The following is an 18,143-nucleotide window of genomic DNA, read 5'->3' on the forward strand; positions in this document are numbered from 1 at the left end:
AGATGAAAGTACTAACTGCATTAATCATTTGTCCTATGGCTCAGCTGTGGTGTCAGGTTTATGTGTGTTCTGCTCTTGGGTACATTCTATGTTTGTGGTACCACTTGTTTTGAACTATGTAGACACAGCAGATTCTAAAATGCTGTTCTAAGAAAACACAGTCTAGGAAAGCCAGTTGTTTTCTTTATCAGAGACTTTATCTAACAACCCTAACCCAACACTTAAGATCGTAAAACTTCTGGGCGTGGTTATGGTTCTGTGGCTGAAATGTCTGCATCAGTCTCAGGATCTGAGGTTTTAATTTTGATGCTAGTCTAGCTACTGTGTGAGTTTTTCAAGATCTCATCTACCAGGTACAAGCTAGTTGATTAGTTATTTTAATCTGTGTATGTATATGTCTAATTGTGTGTACGATGTCAGTGTGTGTGTGTGTGTGTGTGTGTGTGTGTGTGTGTGTGTGTGTGTGTGTGTGTGTTATGTTTAAGATAGTAAGGAACATCATGACAATATTTTTGGAGACAGCTGGCAAAACAGAGTACTGTGAGAGTTATTTTTTTGTTTGCTTATATGCAAAGCTATTTTCCTTGATTTTTCATTCATTGCACTATTATTTTGTTTAATTTACTTTTTTTTTAATTTTCAAAGTTGTAGGCTAGGTAAGAAAGCAAAGGTATTTTTGTAAAGCCTAGAGGAGGGTAATTACTTTACAGCTATGGGAGATGGTAACTTTTTTTTTTTTTAGCTTGTCTTCTGAAACAGACTACTGTACAAGTTATTCACCTCCCCATCCACTGTGTTCCCATTGCCTTCTACATCCAGTGGTTCTCTGGTTGTCCACCTCTTAACGTTCATTTAACTGCAAACGCCCCCTCCTCCTGCTATCTTGTATAATGCCATTCCTACTAGTTAGCCTTACTAGGTCATATTGTGAAGGCCCACCCATTAAACTAATTAAACTTTATTTACTCTCCCAGTCCTGTTCAGATACCTAGTACTTGTATGCTGTAGCAACTGTATCTTTCTTTAACCAGCGTTTCAATTTACTTTTAGCAGGTTTAGTTATGCCAGTGTCTAGTATTGTCCTAAAACAGCTATAAACAGATAAAACAAAACACACAGTTTGATTAAAGAAAAAAACGTATTAAATAGACAGTTGCAAACTGAACTGTTTTTTTAGATTCATAGGTATATACTAAGCTAACAATCAGTAGGGTCCTTATAAGCCTAGCTGAGCAATCCAAATGTGATTCACAAATCTGATTTATATAAGGGCGATTTACTGACTAACTCTTTCCATCAGAGACATAGGAGACAGACCAGGGGTGAAGTTCTGATTACTCATCCTTTGGTCCAAGTTGTGCTTAAATAGGGATAGGGAGAGACCTCTGCTTAACATGGATGGGGAGCCTGTTCTACTGAATGGGAATTCCCTGTGAAACATTTCTGTTGCCAGCATGTCCTATTTATGTCTCAAGCAAAATTAGGTCTTTTAATCTAGTAGTTCTGATGCTGTTTATTTTGTGGATATACAAACGGTTCATCAAAACAGAATCCAGGGATGCTATGTGCCAGGCAAAGATTGCATCTCAGAAGTCTGTATGATGCTGATTAACGAGACAGGGGTTTGAGGAAATCGATGTAGGACATTGTGTTTACTCCCTGTATCCTTTTTATAAGGAGCCTTTGTGAATGTTGCAGTTGCTGCATGTGTTTGGTCAGGTACATACTGAAGGGGGCATTCTACTCTGTGATGGGTCTAATGAGGGTTGAGTACAGTGGTATGATGACCTCTGTGGATCTAGATGCCATGCTCTTGCTTATAAGTTGAGCAGCATAAAAGGATTAAAGGTAGTATAATGCATTTCGTGATTTTGAGTTTTAGGCCATGGCTTTGGCACCAAGCATTTGTCTATATTAGACCTTCCTGAAGAGTGTTCTCACCATGGGGGAGCTTCAACGACTGCTCCCATTTTGCAATCATCTGCGAACTCGGTTAGCCAGAGGCATATTGACAATGGCTTTGATGTCCGAGAAGTAGATGCCAAAGTGGAGTGGGCCTAGCAGAGTGTCCTGGAGGACTCCACTGGTGATCAGCGTGGAGGTGGATGTGGCCTCACCGATTCTAACCTCCTGGGTCTTAATAGTGATCCATCTAGCTATCCAGCGTGTTACGAAGGGGTTTATATGTAGTTCCATAAGTTTGTTGACAACGCCAGAGTGGGGTGTTGTATCAAATGCTTTAGCTAGATCTATGTAGGCAGTTTGCACTATTTTCCCTTCATCCATTGCCTTAGTGATCTTTCCAAAGAAATCCACCAGATTCAGTAAGCATTACGCTCCTTTGACAAAGCCAAACAGGGACAGATCCAGTGTCTTGAGGTCTGCTATGTCCTTGTTGATAATCTCTATGATTATTCTTTCCATGGCTTTGCAAAGAAGACTAGTCAAGCTAATGTGTCTGTAGTTTCCAGGATCTGTGTAAGGTCCTCCGTTATGAAGGGAGATGACCATTGTAGTCCTTCATTCACATAGCACAATGCTTGCTTTGACTGTATTTAAATATTGACTTCAGGGGTCCTGATAAGTAATATTCTAGAGGATTCAGGAGGCATTCTGGGATGATATTGGGGCCCATTGAGTCCATGTTCTTAGCTTTAGTGAGTGCAGCCTGTATATGTTTCCTAGTTATAGGTGGAAGGGTTATGTTTGGGGGTATTTTTCGGGAATGTTTGGGGTGAGAGGGGGTAAAGTTGGAACTGAATTTATCCGCTAACAGGTTTGTTATATCACCAGGCTCTGTGAATGTGGCAGCATTAACCACCAGTTCAGCACATTGCTGTGTGCTGCCCTTGAGGTTTCTGACATAGCTGTAGAATGCCTTATGGTTATCTTTCACCCTGAAGGCTATCTTAATCTCAAAGTTGGCTTTGCGTAACCCACTAAGCTCTCTTATTTCACTATTTACTTTGATGAGAGAGTTTTTACCTTTATGGGAATTACCCTTCCTGATTTTTGCAATATTTTTTTCTCTTTTGTTATATATCCTGTTTAATTGAGGATGCCACCAGGGCATTTTATTTCTGGGGCTAGCCCTGGTACAGCAGCCTCTATGCAGCCATTGACGTGGTTGTACAGAGTTTCTAAGAGCAATTCAGCATAGGCTGTGGATGGGGTTTGGAGGGGCATTGAATTATAACAAGATTGAAGTTTTGACTTAAGTAGGATTTGGAGATTGGTGAGAATAGAAGTTCCATATAGGAATAAAGGTAAAAGGTAGCTATTATGTAATGTAATTTTGGTAGATGTAATTAGATAAGGCTTATAAAGCTAATAAAAGCTAATAAAACAGGACAAATTCCAATACTACCAGTCTGCCCTAGACTCCTCACAACACAGCCCCAAACAATTCTGGTCCTCCATAAACTCCATCCTCCACCCAGGTAAAGTCAGTACCCCTCCTCCTAACATCCCTCACTCCTCAGAAAATATTGCTACCTCATTCAACACACACTTCACCCAAACCATACTATCACTAGCTAAACAACACAACCCCCCCTCCCCTCCAACCCACACCTTCAACTAGTAATCTCCCCACTGCCTTCTCCTTTTCTCCTGTACCTACCTCCAACATAAAAAACTCTTAACTAAACTTAAACCCACCAAATTAGCAGCAGACAACCTCCCAAGTGAATACCTACAAATCGCAGCTGATGCTCTGGCCTACCCAGTATCCATCTTGATTAACCGATCTCTGTCAGAAAGTTACGTTCCCACACTGTGGAAAGTATCACATATAATTCCCCTCCGCAAAGGCGGACCCTCCGCAGAACTAACCAATTACTGCCTCATAGCTATTCTCTCTCCACTTTCCAAAATACCAGAGAGATGCATACACTCTCTCAGGTCTCAGACTACCTCCTTACTAACAACCTCCTTTCCAGTACTCAGCATGGTTTCCGACCAAACCATAGCACCACCACTGCCTTACTCTCCTTTACTAACACTATCCTTCAGCATAAAAACAATGGCTATCTCTCCTCTGTTACTTTCCTAGACCTATCTAAAGCATTTGACATGGTCCCACACAAACAACTAATCTCTGTCCTCAGTAACCTATCCTACTCACAATCAGTCACCAACTGGTTTCAGAGTTACCTGTCTGACCACCAACAATCCATTGTATGGCAGAGTGACATGTCTCCCCAACTATCTGTCTCCATAGGGGTTCCCCAAGGATCCATCCTTGGACCCCTACTCTTCTCTGTTTACACCAATAATCTAGCCTCTGCCACCAAACATGGCACACTCATTCAATACACAGATGACTCGACCGTCATCTGCTCAGCCCAGTCCCTACCCAAACTGCAAAAAGTCACACAGGAAGCCTTTTCCTCTGTTGAAACATGGTTATCCGATGCCCAATTAATACTCAACCCAAACAAAACTAAACTACTCATCTTCCAACCCACCAAACATACTCAAAACAACTCTCACTTTAACATCACAGCAAAAGACAACACCACTATATACCTAACTGAACACACCAAATTGCTAGGAGTGGAAATAGACAATAAACTAAAATTTGACATTCACATATCCATGACCATAAAAAAAGTCCACAAAAAACTAAGGAGTGTTATACAGAAATAAGCAATTTCTCACCAAAGCAGCAAAGATTTCAGTAGCAAATTCCAACCTTATCTCCACCCTACTTTATGCCTCTCCAGTATATACCAACCTAAGGCAATGTGATCTAAACAAGCTAGAGACTTGCTACAACAAAATCGTCATATTCACCACAGGGGCATCCTACCGTAGTCACCACTGTCTCTCACTTGCTGAACTGGGCTGGCTTGAACTCCCTCACCTCCTTCAGTGGTATCAACTCTCACTCGCCCACAAACTAGTAAACCATCCACTAAATGTCCCATCCCTCCAGAATCTACTCCAACCATATCGCACCACCAGACCACTAAGATCCAGCAACAAAAATCACTTGCAGATCACTAAAGCCAATAACTCTGCTGGTGAAGCACTATTCTCTTGCGCCATAGCCAAATTATGGAACTCACTCCCACCCACAATTACCTCCGTACCATCATGCACCCACTTCAAATCTTTACTAAAAGCGCACCTAAAAACATGCTGGCTATGCCCTTGCAACTCCCACTCTAATATCATCCACCCCATCCAACCACTACCTTTCTTTCCACTCCACTAACTACCTTGATTATAGCAAACTCAGATGCTCATAAGCCTAGTATTTATTATACAGCAGGAACTTCTCATTGTAACATTTGTTAATGTCTGTTATGTACTTCACAGATAAAGATTCTAGTTGTCTACTGATGTACTATGTTCTTCATCTGTAAATATGTTGTAAGTAATTGCTATGTTAAATTGTTAATCGCTATGTAATCCAATTTAACTACTGTCTGTTTATTTTACTGTGGAGCTTTTCTCCCCGGGCCTCCGCTGAAAACGGACCTACGTCCAGTCGGACACTCCCGGTCAACAAATTTAAATAAATAAAAATAAAATAAATAAATTATGCTTATAGAGCATCCACAGTTTAGTTTTTGACCTTTGCTTATTGAATTAAAGAGTTTTGATAGGAAGCTGTATGGAGATTATTAATAAACATGTTAAAAAGGAGTGGATCTAGTAGAGAGCCTTTGGGGACACCATTAATGGTTGTTAGGGTGGGAGGTAACTTTGCTATTTTTTATGGATTGCTGGCTATTAGATAGCTAGAAAAACAATTTATAGAGAGAGGAGAGACAAAGCTTAGAGAGCTGATGTCGAAGTTTGGCATTGGAGACCGTATCAAAAGCTTTTGGAAGGTCCAGTGAGCATATGTGGAATGCAGTTCTTAATAAAAAAAACTTTGCAAACTTTTTTTTTTTTTGAATCTGCCCACAAAGTTTTACTGAATTCATCACTGATGTCAGTTGCGGTATGGCATGGATGCATCCGTATATACTTTAATGGACGGCAACACACACTTGTTGTAGTGCATCCATTAAAGCCTATGGATACACTCACTTGCACCGTTTACGTTGACATCACTAAGGGTAAATTTCAGTGAACTTACTGGTGATGTATTTTTCATGAAGGAGTTTAAACGAAAGTTGGTGCTGCAAAACAGGCACTCCTAAGAAGAAAACAGAGGACAGAGCTAGAGGCAACCCATTCATAAGGTAACCTCAAAACTGTGATGGAACACTTTACTAAGTCTGGAGGCACAAAGTTTGACAGATAACTTGCTAGTTAGTGTAAACACTACCTTGTTCTTACAAGTAGTACTTCTTAATTACACAATTTTAAATGTATGAAAGGAGAAAATCTGTCTAAAATATTGAAGCTAAACTTTCAGCAACAGCCATGTCTTCTGAACATATACACACATCTACCCCAGACAGAATGCACTCACCAAAACAAAACCAGAACCTCCTGCATTTAATACATTGCACATACCTCTCACTGGCCAATGTAAATCGCATAATCACTATAACAAGGCAGTGGGGAGATGAAACTGAACCAAAACTGATTTGAATGCCTATAAGGCATACACGGCAACCTGATAATCCCAAAGCCATCCTAGTCCTTGCAGTCTCAGTCGCATGTAAAGAAGACTCCTATCTCACTTGGCTTTGCAAGGAGTTTGTTCTAGGGCATCAGTCTTCTTTCTTGATTTATGTTTTCCTTATAATATTGCACCTTTCTGCACAATACAAAAACATGCTATCTCCTGTAGAGTTAAACCAGTCCTTTCCTGCATCACAGATGTTCTTCGTGTTTCACTGTTGCAGTCATTACATTAGGGTAATCTGCTTGCAGGTTGCCCTCAGTCAGCCTGATTAACAAAGTCTTGGGTCCTGCTTCGGTTGCTGTCCCTTCTTCCATAACGTCAGGTCGTCAGGGGTATAAAACATGCAACCGACCCCATTACATCAGTCTTTCTTGCCGTGCAGTGCCCAAAGCAGAAGCAGTTTGCAAGTGCCGGTCAACCGACTCCTGAAATTTTCGTTTTCGAGTTTCAGAACCAAAGTCTTCAACTAAAAGCTAAGTACCCCTTTGGGGAAACTTTTTCTTGCTCCCCCCCGATGCCAGTAAAAGTTAATAATTGCATTACTTGTGGAAAGCAAATACCTCATAAAGATTTTCATTCGTACTGTATTCCTTGCCTAGGCCCTGACCACAACGTACCTTGTTTTTGGTTTTGTGCTTTATTTAATCAGCGCACTATCCGTCGTCGGTATATTTTTGCCTCAAAATATTTTGGTTCTTGATTTAATTATCCAGAAATGTCATCGGTTAGCCATCCGACTACCGGAATTCCAAAAAAACGCAAAGATAAAGACAGAGACAGGCCGCCGAGGTCCAAAACTGCCGACAACGCTTCTCCTAAGCCAGTCGCCAGTACTCAGTAAGGTGCTTTCGCAGCCCCCGATACCCACTACTTCTGATTCGCAGGCCTCTACTGAGACCCATTTGGAGTCCAGTATGCTGTGAGATACTTCAACTATGGAACCCGCGGATGTCTTTACCTTGGATGGGTCCGGAGCTGCTGTGCAAGCACCGGCTTCTGAGTGTGTATTCAGGCCTACGGACTTGTATATTAAATCAACACCTCCTTCATTACTAAGGCCTAAATCTCGATCCATGTCTAAAAAAATGACGCCCAGGCCACATGCTCAGGCCTCTATGCCTAAACAAGAAATGATAAAAATGGCTGAAGATCTAATAACTGTAATCAGGGGTAGCCAACCCCCCCCCCCCCCCAAGAGGCCTAGGGCTGAGCTTGATTATGAATCTTCTGATCAGGATTCTGTTTTTTCTGACTCTTCTAATGACCTGGATTTATCCTTACCTACTTATGAGGATTCTGATGCAGAGGACTCTATTCCCCTCCTGAGGACTTTTCTTTTGGGGAAACCTTACATACTCTGAGGGAGCATTTTCACTGGGAAAGCCAGGAATTTTCTGATTTTAAAAAGAGGCTTAGGGATTTCCTTCTCCTACCTCAGCATAGGCCTTTGGCTATTCCTCCTGTACTAGACATTGTTGATGATGCTTTCTCAGAATCCAGTTTGGCCCCTGATTCCCCTGCCTCCTGCTCCCAGTAAACCTGACAGATACTACAGGGTCCCTGAGTCCCACAAGTTCCTTTTCAAAAATTCTATTGCAGATCCAGAGACTATTTCACAGGGGCCCAAGGGCATTAAGGCTTCTACTGCTAAAAATCCTACCCCTTCTGATAGAGACTCCAGGGCGCTGGTTAGATGGGGCAAAATGATTTATACTTCAGCAACCTTGGCAATTAGAGATTTAAACTGCCAATTTCATATGTGAAAATATCAGCAACATGTTATTGGACTGCTTAAACAGAAAATGATGTTGATTCTTGACTGTGTAGAAAATAAAGACTTGCAGGATTTAATGCATTCTGCTGAACAAGTTGGAAAACATACTTTGCAATGTGGTTTTGATTCTTTAGAGGCCTCTTGCAGGGCTGCTGTTACTGGGTTTGTGCTTAGAAGGCATGCTTGGCTTAAGGAGCAATCTTTGCCTGATCATGTTAAAGATAAATTGTTGGATGCTCCTTTAAATCATGACCGCCTGTTTAGCAACAAGGCTGAAGAAGTTCTTAAAAAGATGGAAGATAAAGCTAAATCTATGCAAACTGTTAAATATATTTTACAAGTTCAGCCTCCTAGATTTAGTAGACACTGGCCTTCTAAGAATTGGTCCTTTTCAGCCCCTTCCAGGACTTTTCAAGCCAAACCCAGACACAGCAAAAAACCCAGGTTTCAGTCCCAGGGGACTCTTAGAACTAAGCAGTGGGAGGCCTCCACTTCCAAGTCTGGGAATAACTTGGGTAAACTGTCTCAATGACATCATTTTAAAATTTCCAAGCACTTATCTTCTGACTGCCCCTTTGGGAGGAAAGATTGCTCTAGATGCAAAGAACTGGGAACTCATTAACCAGGACAAATGGGTTTTAAATATAGTGTCCCAGGGATACAGATTTCACTTCCACACGTTGCCAACACCAAGTGGGTGGCCAGACCTACCCCCAAACCAGTGGGCAGAGGCTAAAAAACAAGTACTTTCTCTCTTAAGCATGGGGGCTATTCAGCTGGTACCAGGAGAGGAAAAGGGACAAGGTTTCTACTCCAGACTTTTCCTGGTACCCAGAAAAGACAAATCATGGCATCCAATCCTGAACCTGTCCACTCTGAACACCTTTCTGGAGATTCCAAAATTCAAGATGCTGACTCTTCACCAATTACTTCTTATGGTAGGCAAAGACGCCTGGTTGGCAACACTAGATTTAAAAGAAGCATACCTGCACATCCCAATCAGGGAATCTTGAAGAAAACACCTACGCTTCAAATCAGGCTTACACTCACTATCAGTTCTCTGCACTGCCCTTTGGCTTATCTACTGCGCCCAGGGTATTCGCAAAGTGCCTAGCTCCAGGGATTGCATTTTGCAGGCAAAGAAGTATTCAAATATACCCATACCTGGACGATTGTCTAATTCAGGCAGAAAGCCAGGACATACTTTTGAATCATCTGGCATTTGTAAAAAGGGTTCTAACTTGTCTGGGGTACACCATAAATGAAAAGAAATCACAACTGGTACCCTGTCAACAAATTACATTCCTGGGAGCAAGCTTGAATACAACTTCCCAGATGGCTTACCTCATGCCAGAAAAGCAAATTCGTTTGACAACCTACTTCAAATGAGTGGCCACAAAAAACCCTGCTATCTGCAAGACAAATACTGCAAGCCTTGGGGTTCATGGCCTCCTGCATTCTTCTAATTCCATATGCAAGACTGCATATGAGGAAACTACAATGGTATCTAAAAAGCCTATGGAGTCAACATTCTCACAGCCTAGAAACAATGATTCCTATCATACCTTGCCTATGCCTAGAGTTCCTTTGGTGGGCAGTGGCCTGCCACGAAAACAAGAGGCTACCTTTCACACCACCCCCTGCTGCCCAAACCCTAACAGATGCATCAGACTATGCATGGGGGGCTCACCTGGCAGGGAAGTGCATTCAGGGCAAACAGAACTCAAGTCAAATGCACCTGCATATCAATCAAAAAGAAATGTTAGCTGTACAGAATGCTCTGACAGCCTTCAAGGACTACATTCTTCCAGGACAACTAATGGTAAAGACGGACAACACCACGGTTATGTGGTACATAAACAATCAGGGGGGTACACATTCTTACCCCCTCTACAGACTAGCCATGGCATTGTGGAACACAGCCTTGAGCTACCAAGTGCACCTACAAGCTCAGTTCCTGCCAGGAAAATTAAATACACTGGCAGACGGACTAAGCAAAAACCTCATGGACCCATACGAGTGGAAACTGGAACCAAAGATTTTCAACATGTTGACAAGCGAATGGGGAGCCCAGATATAGACCTGTTTGCCTCCCCCAGAACTACCAATTGGACACATTTTGCACAAGGACTCCCCACAAACAAGCCTGGAAAGTGGATGCTCTGTCCTTCAGCTGGAAAAACCTATCAGTCTATGCCTTCCCCCCGCTGCCTCTGCTCTCCAAAGTACTACTAAAAGTCAAACAGGACAAACCAAGGATGATTTTGATTGCTCCAGACTGGCCGTGCCAACACTGGTACCCTCTCCTGCGCAGTGTGTCATGGTTATCTCCATGGCACCTGCCTCAGACTCCTTTCCTGCTGTCTCAGCAGGAAAACTGGATTCTGCACCCTCAGCTTCCAACACTGAACTTTGCAGCCTGGCTAATTACTTAAACTCTCCCTTACCATCCCTCAGCAAACCTGTGATGGATGTCATCTTAGAGGCAAGGAGGCCTAGTACTAGAAAATCTTATGCTGAAAAATGGAAAAGATTCTGTGCCTGGAACCAATTTCAAAGGATGAGCACAGCAGCGCCCAGTTTACCTCAGCTTTTACAATACTTAACTGAGATGCTTCACAAGGGCCTGTCCTTTTCCTCCATTAAAATCCATGCCTCAGCCATTTTAGCTCATTATAACACAGAACCTCCCCTCTTCTCTCATCCACTGCTCAAGCAGCACCTCAGAGGGACCAAAAATTTGAGACCATCCAGGAGAGCTCCAACCCCAACCTGGGACCTTAACTTTGTCTTGGAGAAACTCACTCTACCTCCTTTCGAGCCAGCTGCTACTGCAGACTTAAAATTTCTTTCTTGGAAAACATCTGTCCTTTTAGCAATTACTTCAGCTAGAAGGGTATCTGAATTACAGGCCCTTATGACAGTGGAGCCTTTCATCATCTTTCATGCGGACAGGGCATCACTCAGGACCAATCCATTCTTCATGCCCAAGATGGTATCCAGCGTGGCTCTTAATCAGTCCATTCATTTGCCAACCTTCTTTCCCAATCCACAGAACAAAGGGGAACGGATTCTGTATTCCTTGGATGTGCACAGACAACTTAGATTCTACTTGGACAGGACTAAACCTAAAAGAAAATCTGAACAACTGCTGGTAGCATTTGCTGCAGGGGCAGAGGGGAAGGGTATTTCAAAACAAACCATTTCTAAATGGATAAGCCATTGCATTCATTTCTGCTATAAGCACCATGGAAAACCTATCCCCCAGGGCTGCATCTACTTCTACAGGCTTTCTCAGAGGCATTCCTACTATGGACATCCTAGAAGCTGCTACCTGGAGTTCTGTACATACTTTCACCAAGCATTTTCATGTGCCAATTTTCTCTAAATCCAGAGCTGGCTTTGTCACTGCAATCTTGCAAGGCCTTATAGCTGGCCCTAATGCTACCTAAACTCCTCCTCCCAACCATAGCTTTGGGAATCTACCCAAATGTAATGACTGCAACAGTGAAACATGAAGAACATAGTACAGTTGTGTACACTTAACATAAATGTAGATGTTCGAGTGTATTCACTGTTGCAGTCCTGGTTACCCTCCCTCCTTCCCCCTAACTTCTTTTGGCTATACCTCTACTTTCCTTTACTATGCTTAAAAGCCTTTTTGGTGTATTTGCTTTTTTTGTTGGAGGTATTCCTTTGTAATGTTTTCTGCATGTATAGTTTGGCAAAATTTTACACCGGATGCCCTTTCTTATTTGCAATGGTGATGGATAGGTTGACAGACGAGATCAGACAGAAGTCCCCGTGGACTATGATGTTTGCAGATGACATTGTGATCTTTAGTGAGAGTAGGGAACAGGTGGAGGAGACCCTAGAGAGGTGGAGATATGCTCTAGAGAGAAGAGGAATGAAGGTCAGCAGGACTAAGACAGACTATATGTGTGTGAATGAGAGGGAGGATTAGAGGAATGGTGAGGATGCAGGGAGTAGAGGTGGCGAAGGTGAATGAGTTTAAGTACTTGGGATGAACAGTTCAGAGTAATGGTGAGTGTGGAAGAGAGGTGAAGAAGAGAGTACAGGCAGGATGGAGTGAGTGGAGAAGAGTGGCAGGAGTGATTTGTAACAGACAAGTACCAGTAAGAGTGAAAGGGAAGGTCTACAAGAGGGTAGTGAGACCAGCTATGTTATATGGGTTGGAGACAGTGGCATTGACAAAAAGGCAGGAGTCGGAGCTTGACGTGGCAGAGTTGAAGATGTTAAGATTTGCACTGGGTGTGACAAGGATGGACAGGATTAGGAATAAGTATATTAGAGGGTCAGCCTAGGTTGGAAGGTTTGGAGACAAAGCCAGGGAGGCAAGATTACGTTGGTTTGGACATGTGCTGAGGAGGGATGCAGAGTATATTGGGAAAAAGATGCTAAGGATGAATCTGCCAGGTAACCGGAAAAGAGGAACGCCTAAGATAAGGTTTATGGATGTGGTGAGAGAGGACATGCAGGTGGTTGGTGTGACAGAGCAAGATGCAGAGGACAGGAAGAAATGGGAACAGTTGATCTGTTGTGGCGACCCTTAACGGGAGCAGCAGAAAGAAGAAGAAGAAGAAGTTGGAGGTATTCCTTTGTGTTTTATGTTTAATTACTCCCCATTAGGGGGGCACTTGACATCTGTGGCAAGAAAAACTGATGTAATGGCGTCGGCTGCATGTTTTATACCCCTGATGACCTGACGTCATGGAAGAAGGGACAGCAACCGACGCAGGACCCAAGATTTTGTTAATCAGGCCGACTGAGGGCAACCTGCAAGCAGATTACCCTAATGTAATGACTGCAACAGTGAATACACTCGAACATCTACATTTATGGTAAGTGTTCACAACTGTACCTTTTGCTGTGGCATACAGATGATCCCAAGACAAGGGTATTAAAACATGCCTGCACTCTGAATTACACTGAGACAGAGACAGAAGTTTATAATTGAGGTGTATTTTGTTTTGTGGGGGTGTATATAGTTCCATGGTGTTTTGCATTACAGAATATCAGTAATTTTGTTCTTAGAAACGTAATCTGAAAGCTTTTGCATTATTTTCTTGTTGTGTTTGTGTTCACCATGTGACAGCACCAACTTTTGTGCTGTCATGTCAAACTTTTTGGTTGGTTGTTTTGTGTATTTTCCTGCTGTTAAATGTATTTATTTCATGAGAACCTGGAAATATGTTCTTCTGTTTTTCACTTGTGGCCTGCACCCTTTTTGCTAACACTTGTTTCAAAGTTGTTATTTTGGGGCTTCTCTATACTGCCTTGTTTTATGTTTCTCAGTAGAATGACATTCCTCTCCACGATGATATAAATATTTTTTGTTTCACACAAGGGAATGTAGAATTCATTAGCAATTTAAAGAAATGTTTCTTAGCATTTTTAAGAAATTGTATAACATTCCAAGACCTTCTAAAACTGTCCATTTTTACAGTATAACTGGAAGCATACCACTCAACTGTCCCTGTTTTTCAGGAACATTCCTAATTTTGACTCAAATTTTAGCACTGTTCCTGTTAATCCCTCCTAAAAATTGTGACTTTTGGAGAAATGGTGGTTGAATTACACTTTAAATAATTACAATAATTAGCTATAGAAATGTATTTTGCTTCAGAAAATGTATATTAATTCACATTCTATTACGTCATTGTGTCACGTTTTTACTAATAATTTAAGTGTCCCTGATTTTGCTGAGATATATCCCTGATTTGTTGTGAGTTATGACTGGAAGAAATGTAACCGTCAGTATTTTACTACAGGCTTGCTTATGCTGTGTTTCATGTTACGTTATCATGATGTTAGACTCTGTAACATCTTTCTTCTTCTATCCTTGTAGAATCTACAGAACAGATCAAGGCACTGGACATAGCTCCACAAGGATCGAATCTCACTCATGCCATGTTAACACCTAACAGGGCTTCACTACCTGCAGAAAGGTCTTCTGATTACTCCTTTGCTGGCTTTTCTATGTCCCCTGGCATGGAGAGGCCTAATCCAGCTTTCACGTCTTCCACAGTAACAGATTTCAGGACTACAGAAGGAAGCAATCAGTGCTTTTCACTCCATACTAATCTTACAGGGCAGCCAGTCATGGATATGCTAACCAGGAGGGCAGCACGTATGTTACAAATCTGTTAATACACTTTGTTTCTCTTGCACATACTTCTCAACTGTCCAGATTTTCATAGAATGTCCTGATTTTTGCCTCATAATTGTTTTGGTCTGTTCTTCAAACAATTTGTGTTCTTTTGGCAAATCACAGAAGACTGAAATCACTAAAAATTACATACGTTTGAGTTTCAGAATTTATAACCTTCAGAAAATAGACTAATGCAAAACCTGTTATTTTAGCAACTTTCTAAGTTTATAAGGGCACTATTTAAAATCTCTTCCTATTTTTGGCCTTTGTCCCTGTGTTATTTTTTACTTGCATTAAGCGGTTGCGAGGTATACTCTTGCATGCATTTTAGATTCTGATCCATTCTGTAGCATAATCTGTCATAGTCCTCTTCTTCACAGACTCTGTCATTTACAGATTTTGGTTATTGTAGACATTATGATATGAGTCATTCATACTGGAACAGGGTTTGTTGATTTGCTGCAGTGAGTAGTAGTGCAACAAAGCTATTTTTAATGTAAATAAATCCTTTGTAAAAGAGAGGCAGAGAGACCCCGTTTATGACAGAGTCTTCATCTAAAATTTCCTGTAGACAAAGTTGTGAGATCTGACGTGTTTAGTAATGCATTGTACACAGCAACATGTGTTTAAAAGCAGAGGTTAACTGCCACTAAACCTGTGTTATCCTGATGTAGTAAGCACCAGGTTGGTAAGAATATTGGCTTACCCACAGCTGGCAGGTTTGAAAGGATGTGTTGTTTCTTTCTTTGTCAAGTTAGCAGTTGCTTCTGCTGTGTAAGGTAGCTGCACTACATCAACTAAGCTCAATTTTCTCAGTGGCAATGCAGTGTTACCACTGGAAAAGAAGGTCATTTGACTGAATATTTTACTGTTTACAAGGAAATCCATTAAACAGTCATTGTCTGTGTCACTGAATGGCATTTCACAACAACAGTCAAGTTATGGAAACTTTGTGCATATAGCTGTAGTATAATAAATGGAATGCTAGTATACAGCCACGAGCATAAACTGTAAAAAAAAAAAAAAAAAAAAGTAAACGAACACATGCATGCCTATATGCATACGGGACTGTCCTCCTCAGTATTTCACTGTATTCTTTGACATGTTCGAAATGGCAAAAATATTAAATTACAGAGATTTGACGCTCCAGTGCATGAGCTAAGTTTCCAACTGGGATACCTGTGACCTAAGTGTGGAGCTGGATCCAGTACTGGAACACTAGGGAGAGAAAAAGGAACTGAGTGTCCAGGTGCAGCTGTCCTGTTAAGGGGAGTGCTGGGTCTCACTACTCTGTGGAGCCTGTGAATGTTGCACAGGTACAACACGAGAATAGCAGTTACTGCTGGCATCACAGCACATATTTTCTGCCAAGAAGGGGTGGTACCCAGAATGAAATTGCATCCTTCCTAGAGTCTCCACCCTAGCCCACCATCCCAACTGGCAGTGGCTGTATCCCTTTCTCCCTCTGCCTGAGGTATTATGCTTGAATGGTTTAGCCTTGGGAAGTAGAGATGGGGTCATTATATCTATGGTTGTGGCATCTGACTTCAGGAAGTGATGGCCTAAAGGGGCTGCTTTGAGATGGGATCAGGGCACAAACTACATTTAATTAAAAATAAATAAGTACATGAGTGACAGAAAGCAGAAACAAATGACTTGCATATACCTGTCTGGTTATTAGTGTACTACCTACAGGCACAGACTTGAAGGTGAACAGCAGGCATTAAACAGTGTGTTTTATATGTTCATTGGTTGCAGTTTATGGCAGTTAGTACTGTTCTAAATAACAGGTTTGGAATCATCCCATCTGTGTGATATATATACTTATTTATAAGAAAAACCTGTTTTCATTGAAGACTTGACAACATGATGGTAAAGATGTGCATCCAGGAGATAAGATGGAAGGGCACTGCAGCAAAACCACTTGGATTGGGATCCAGAGTCCACTACTCGGAGTGAACAGACTAGAAATGGTGGTGGAATTGTGATGAGATTGAGTCTTCTGAAGACAGTGAGGGATGTCATACGAATTAGTGATGGACTGGAAGGAATGACACGCTACTGTAAAGATAGGGCAGTAATCATAATCTCAGCCTATGCCCCACAGCAGGGCTGTGATGGTGACGAAAGGACTGCATTCAGGCAGAAGTAGCAGGACCTACTAGATAAAGCAGGACAACGTGAGCTGATGTAAATAATTGGACACGGGAATGCTCAAATGGAGATGGACAGTACAGGATGTGAACACTGCCTGGGTCCACTTGGATGGAGAAAGAAGAATAAGAAGATAGTCATTGGACACCATTCATAAGAGATGCCAGCAACAGTCTGCTCACCAGTCCATGGGACCTCAAAGGCAGTTAGAAGGGGTAGTTCTAGCAGCTTCTGAAATACAGAAGCTGTACTGCCTCAGGCTCAGCCTATGATGAAAGATAAAGACGAGCTCACCATAGGAGAAGTAAGAACAGCACTAAAGAAAATGAAGTCAAGGAAAACCGTAAGCACAGATTAGGTCATTAAACATTTCAGTGGCAGTGTACAAAAACAAAGGGACATTCATAACTGTGGGCAATACAAAGGTACCAAACTCATGTCAAATGGCATCAAAGTGCTGGGGAGGGTGATAAATGAATTTGCAGAGTACTAGAATCTAAAATGGGAGATTAGCAGTTTGAATTCAGATCTGGATGCATCACAACTGATCCAGTGTTTACAATGACTTGGAGAAAACATATGGCAAGGTCCTAAAAAAGCTGATTTGGGCAGTCCTCAATGGTTCGAAGTCCTGGATACATTAGTAGAATTAGTGCAGGCTATGTACAAGGGCTCAATGATACAAGTACTAACAGTGTTTAGACTCACAGAGGGGTTCCCAGTGGGAGTGGATATGCATCAAGGTTCAGCTCTGACTGAAATGCATTTCATACCAGGGATGGACTATAACAGGGGAGATCAAAAGAAGGTGAAAACTGAAATAGAAGGGAAAATAGTGGAGCAAGTTAACAGCTTTAAGAAACTAGGAGAGGTGGTTAAAGAGAAGAGAAGCCTGAATGAGGAGGTCACCATTATCAGAGGTACTATAGCCAACTGGTACAGCATGTCAGAATTAGTGTGTGACAGAAGAATGTCAAAGAAGCTGAAAAGTAATGTGTACAAAACAGTGGCCTAACTAGCACTTCTGTGTGACACAGAAACCTGGGCAATGAAGGCAGAGCAGAAGAGGAAGCTTGAGGTTATGAGGATGAAGTGCTACACATGGGTGCTAGGATGCAAACTGTGGGACAGACAAAGAGGTGATAACATCATGCCAGAAGCCAAAATATCTCCAACTGCAGCAAAGATTGAAGAGAATATATTACAGTAGCTCAGACACTTGTACAGAAAAGCAGAAAACAGTTTGGGGAATAAGATTTGGGAGAGATAGGGCAAAGGCAAGAGGATCCTAGGACATCTAACCAAGAGATGAATGAATTGTCTGAGAAAAGCTGTGTGACAGGCAGGCACAACTGTCAAAGAAGGTAAGAGAGTGCCAGTAAATCGAGAGAGAGATGGTGCCAGTTGGCATGACACACACGCATGCCCCACATGTAAAAAAAATGGGAAAA

General features: G+C 41.9%; 1 protein-coding gene across 1 annotated transcript in view; it reads left to right on the forward strand.

Moving 5' to 3' along the window:
- The window catches only part of LOC122816324 (zinc finger protein 160-like), a 97,712-nt gene that overhangs the window by 59,888 nt on the left and 19,681 nt on the right, over nt 1-18,143 (forward strand). The window contains exon 4 of the mRNA XM_044089053.1: nt 14,236-14,517. Within this exon, the coding sequence (XP_043944988.1) occupies nt 14,236-14,517 (282 nt within the window). The remainder of the gene's footprint in view (nt 1-14,235; nt 14,518-18,143) is intronic.

This window comes from Protopterus annectens, chromosome 12.part0 (genome assembly GCF_019279795.1).
Source record: "Protopterus annectens isolate FY-2018-M chromosome 12.part0, PAN1.0, whole genome shotgun sequence".
Taxonomy (NCBI): domain Eukaryota; kingdom Metazoa; phylum Chordata; order Ceratodontiformes; family Protopteridae; genus Protopterus; species Protopterus annectens.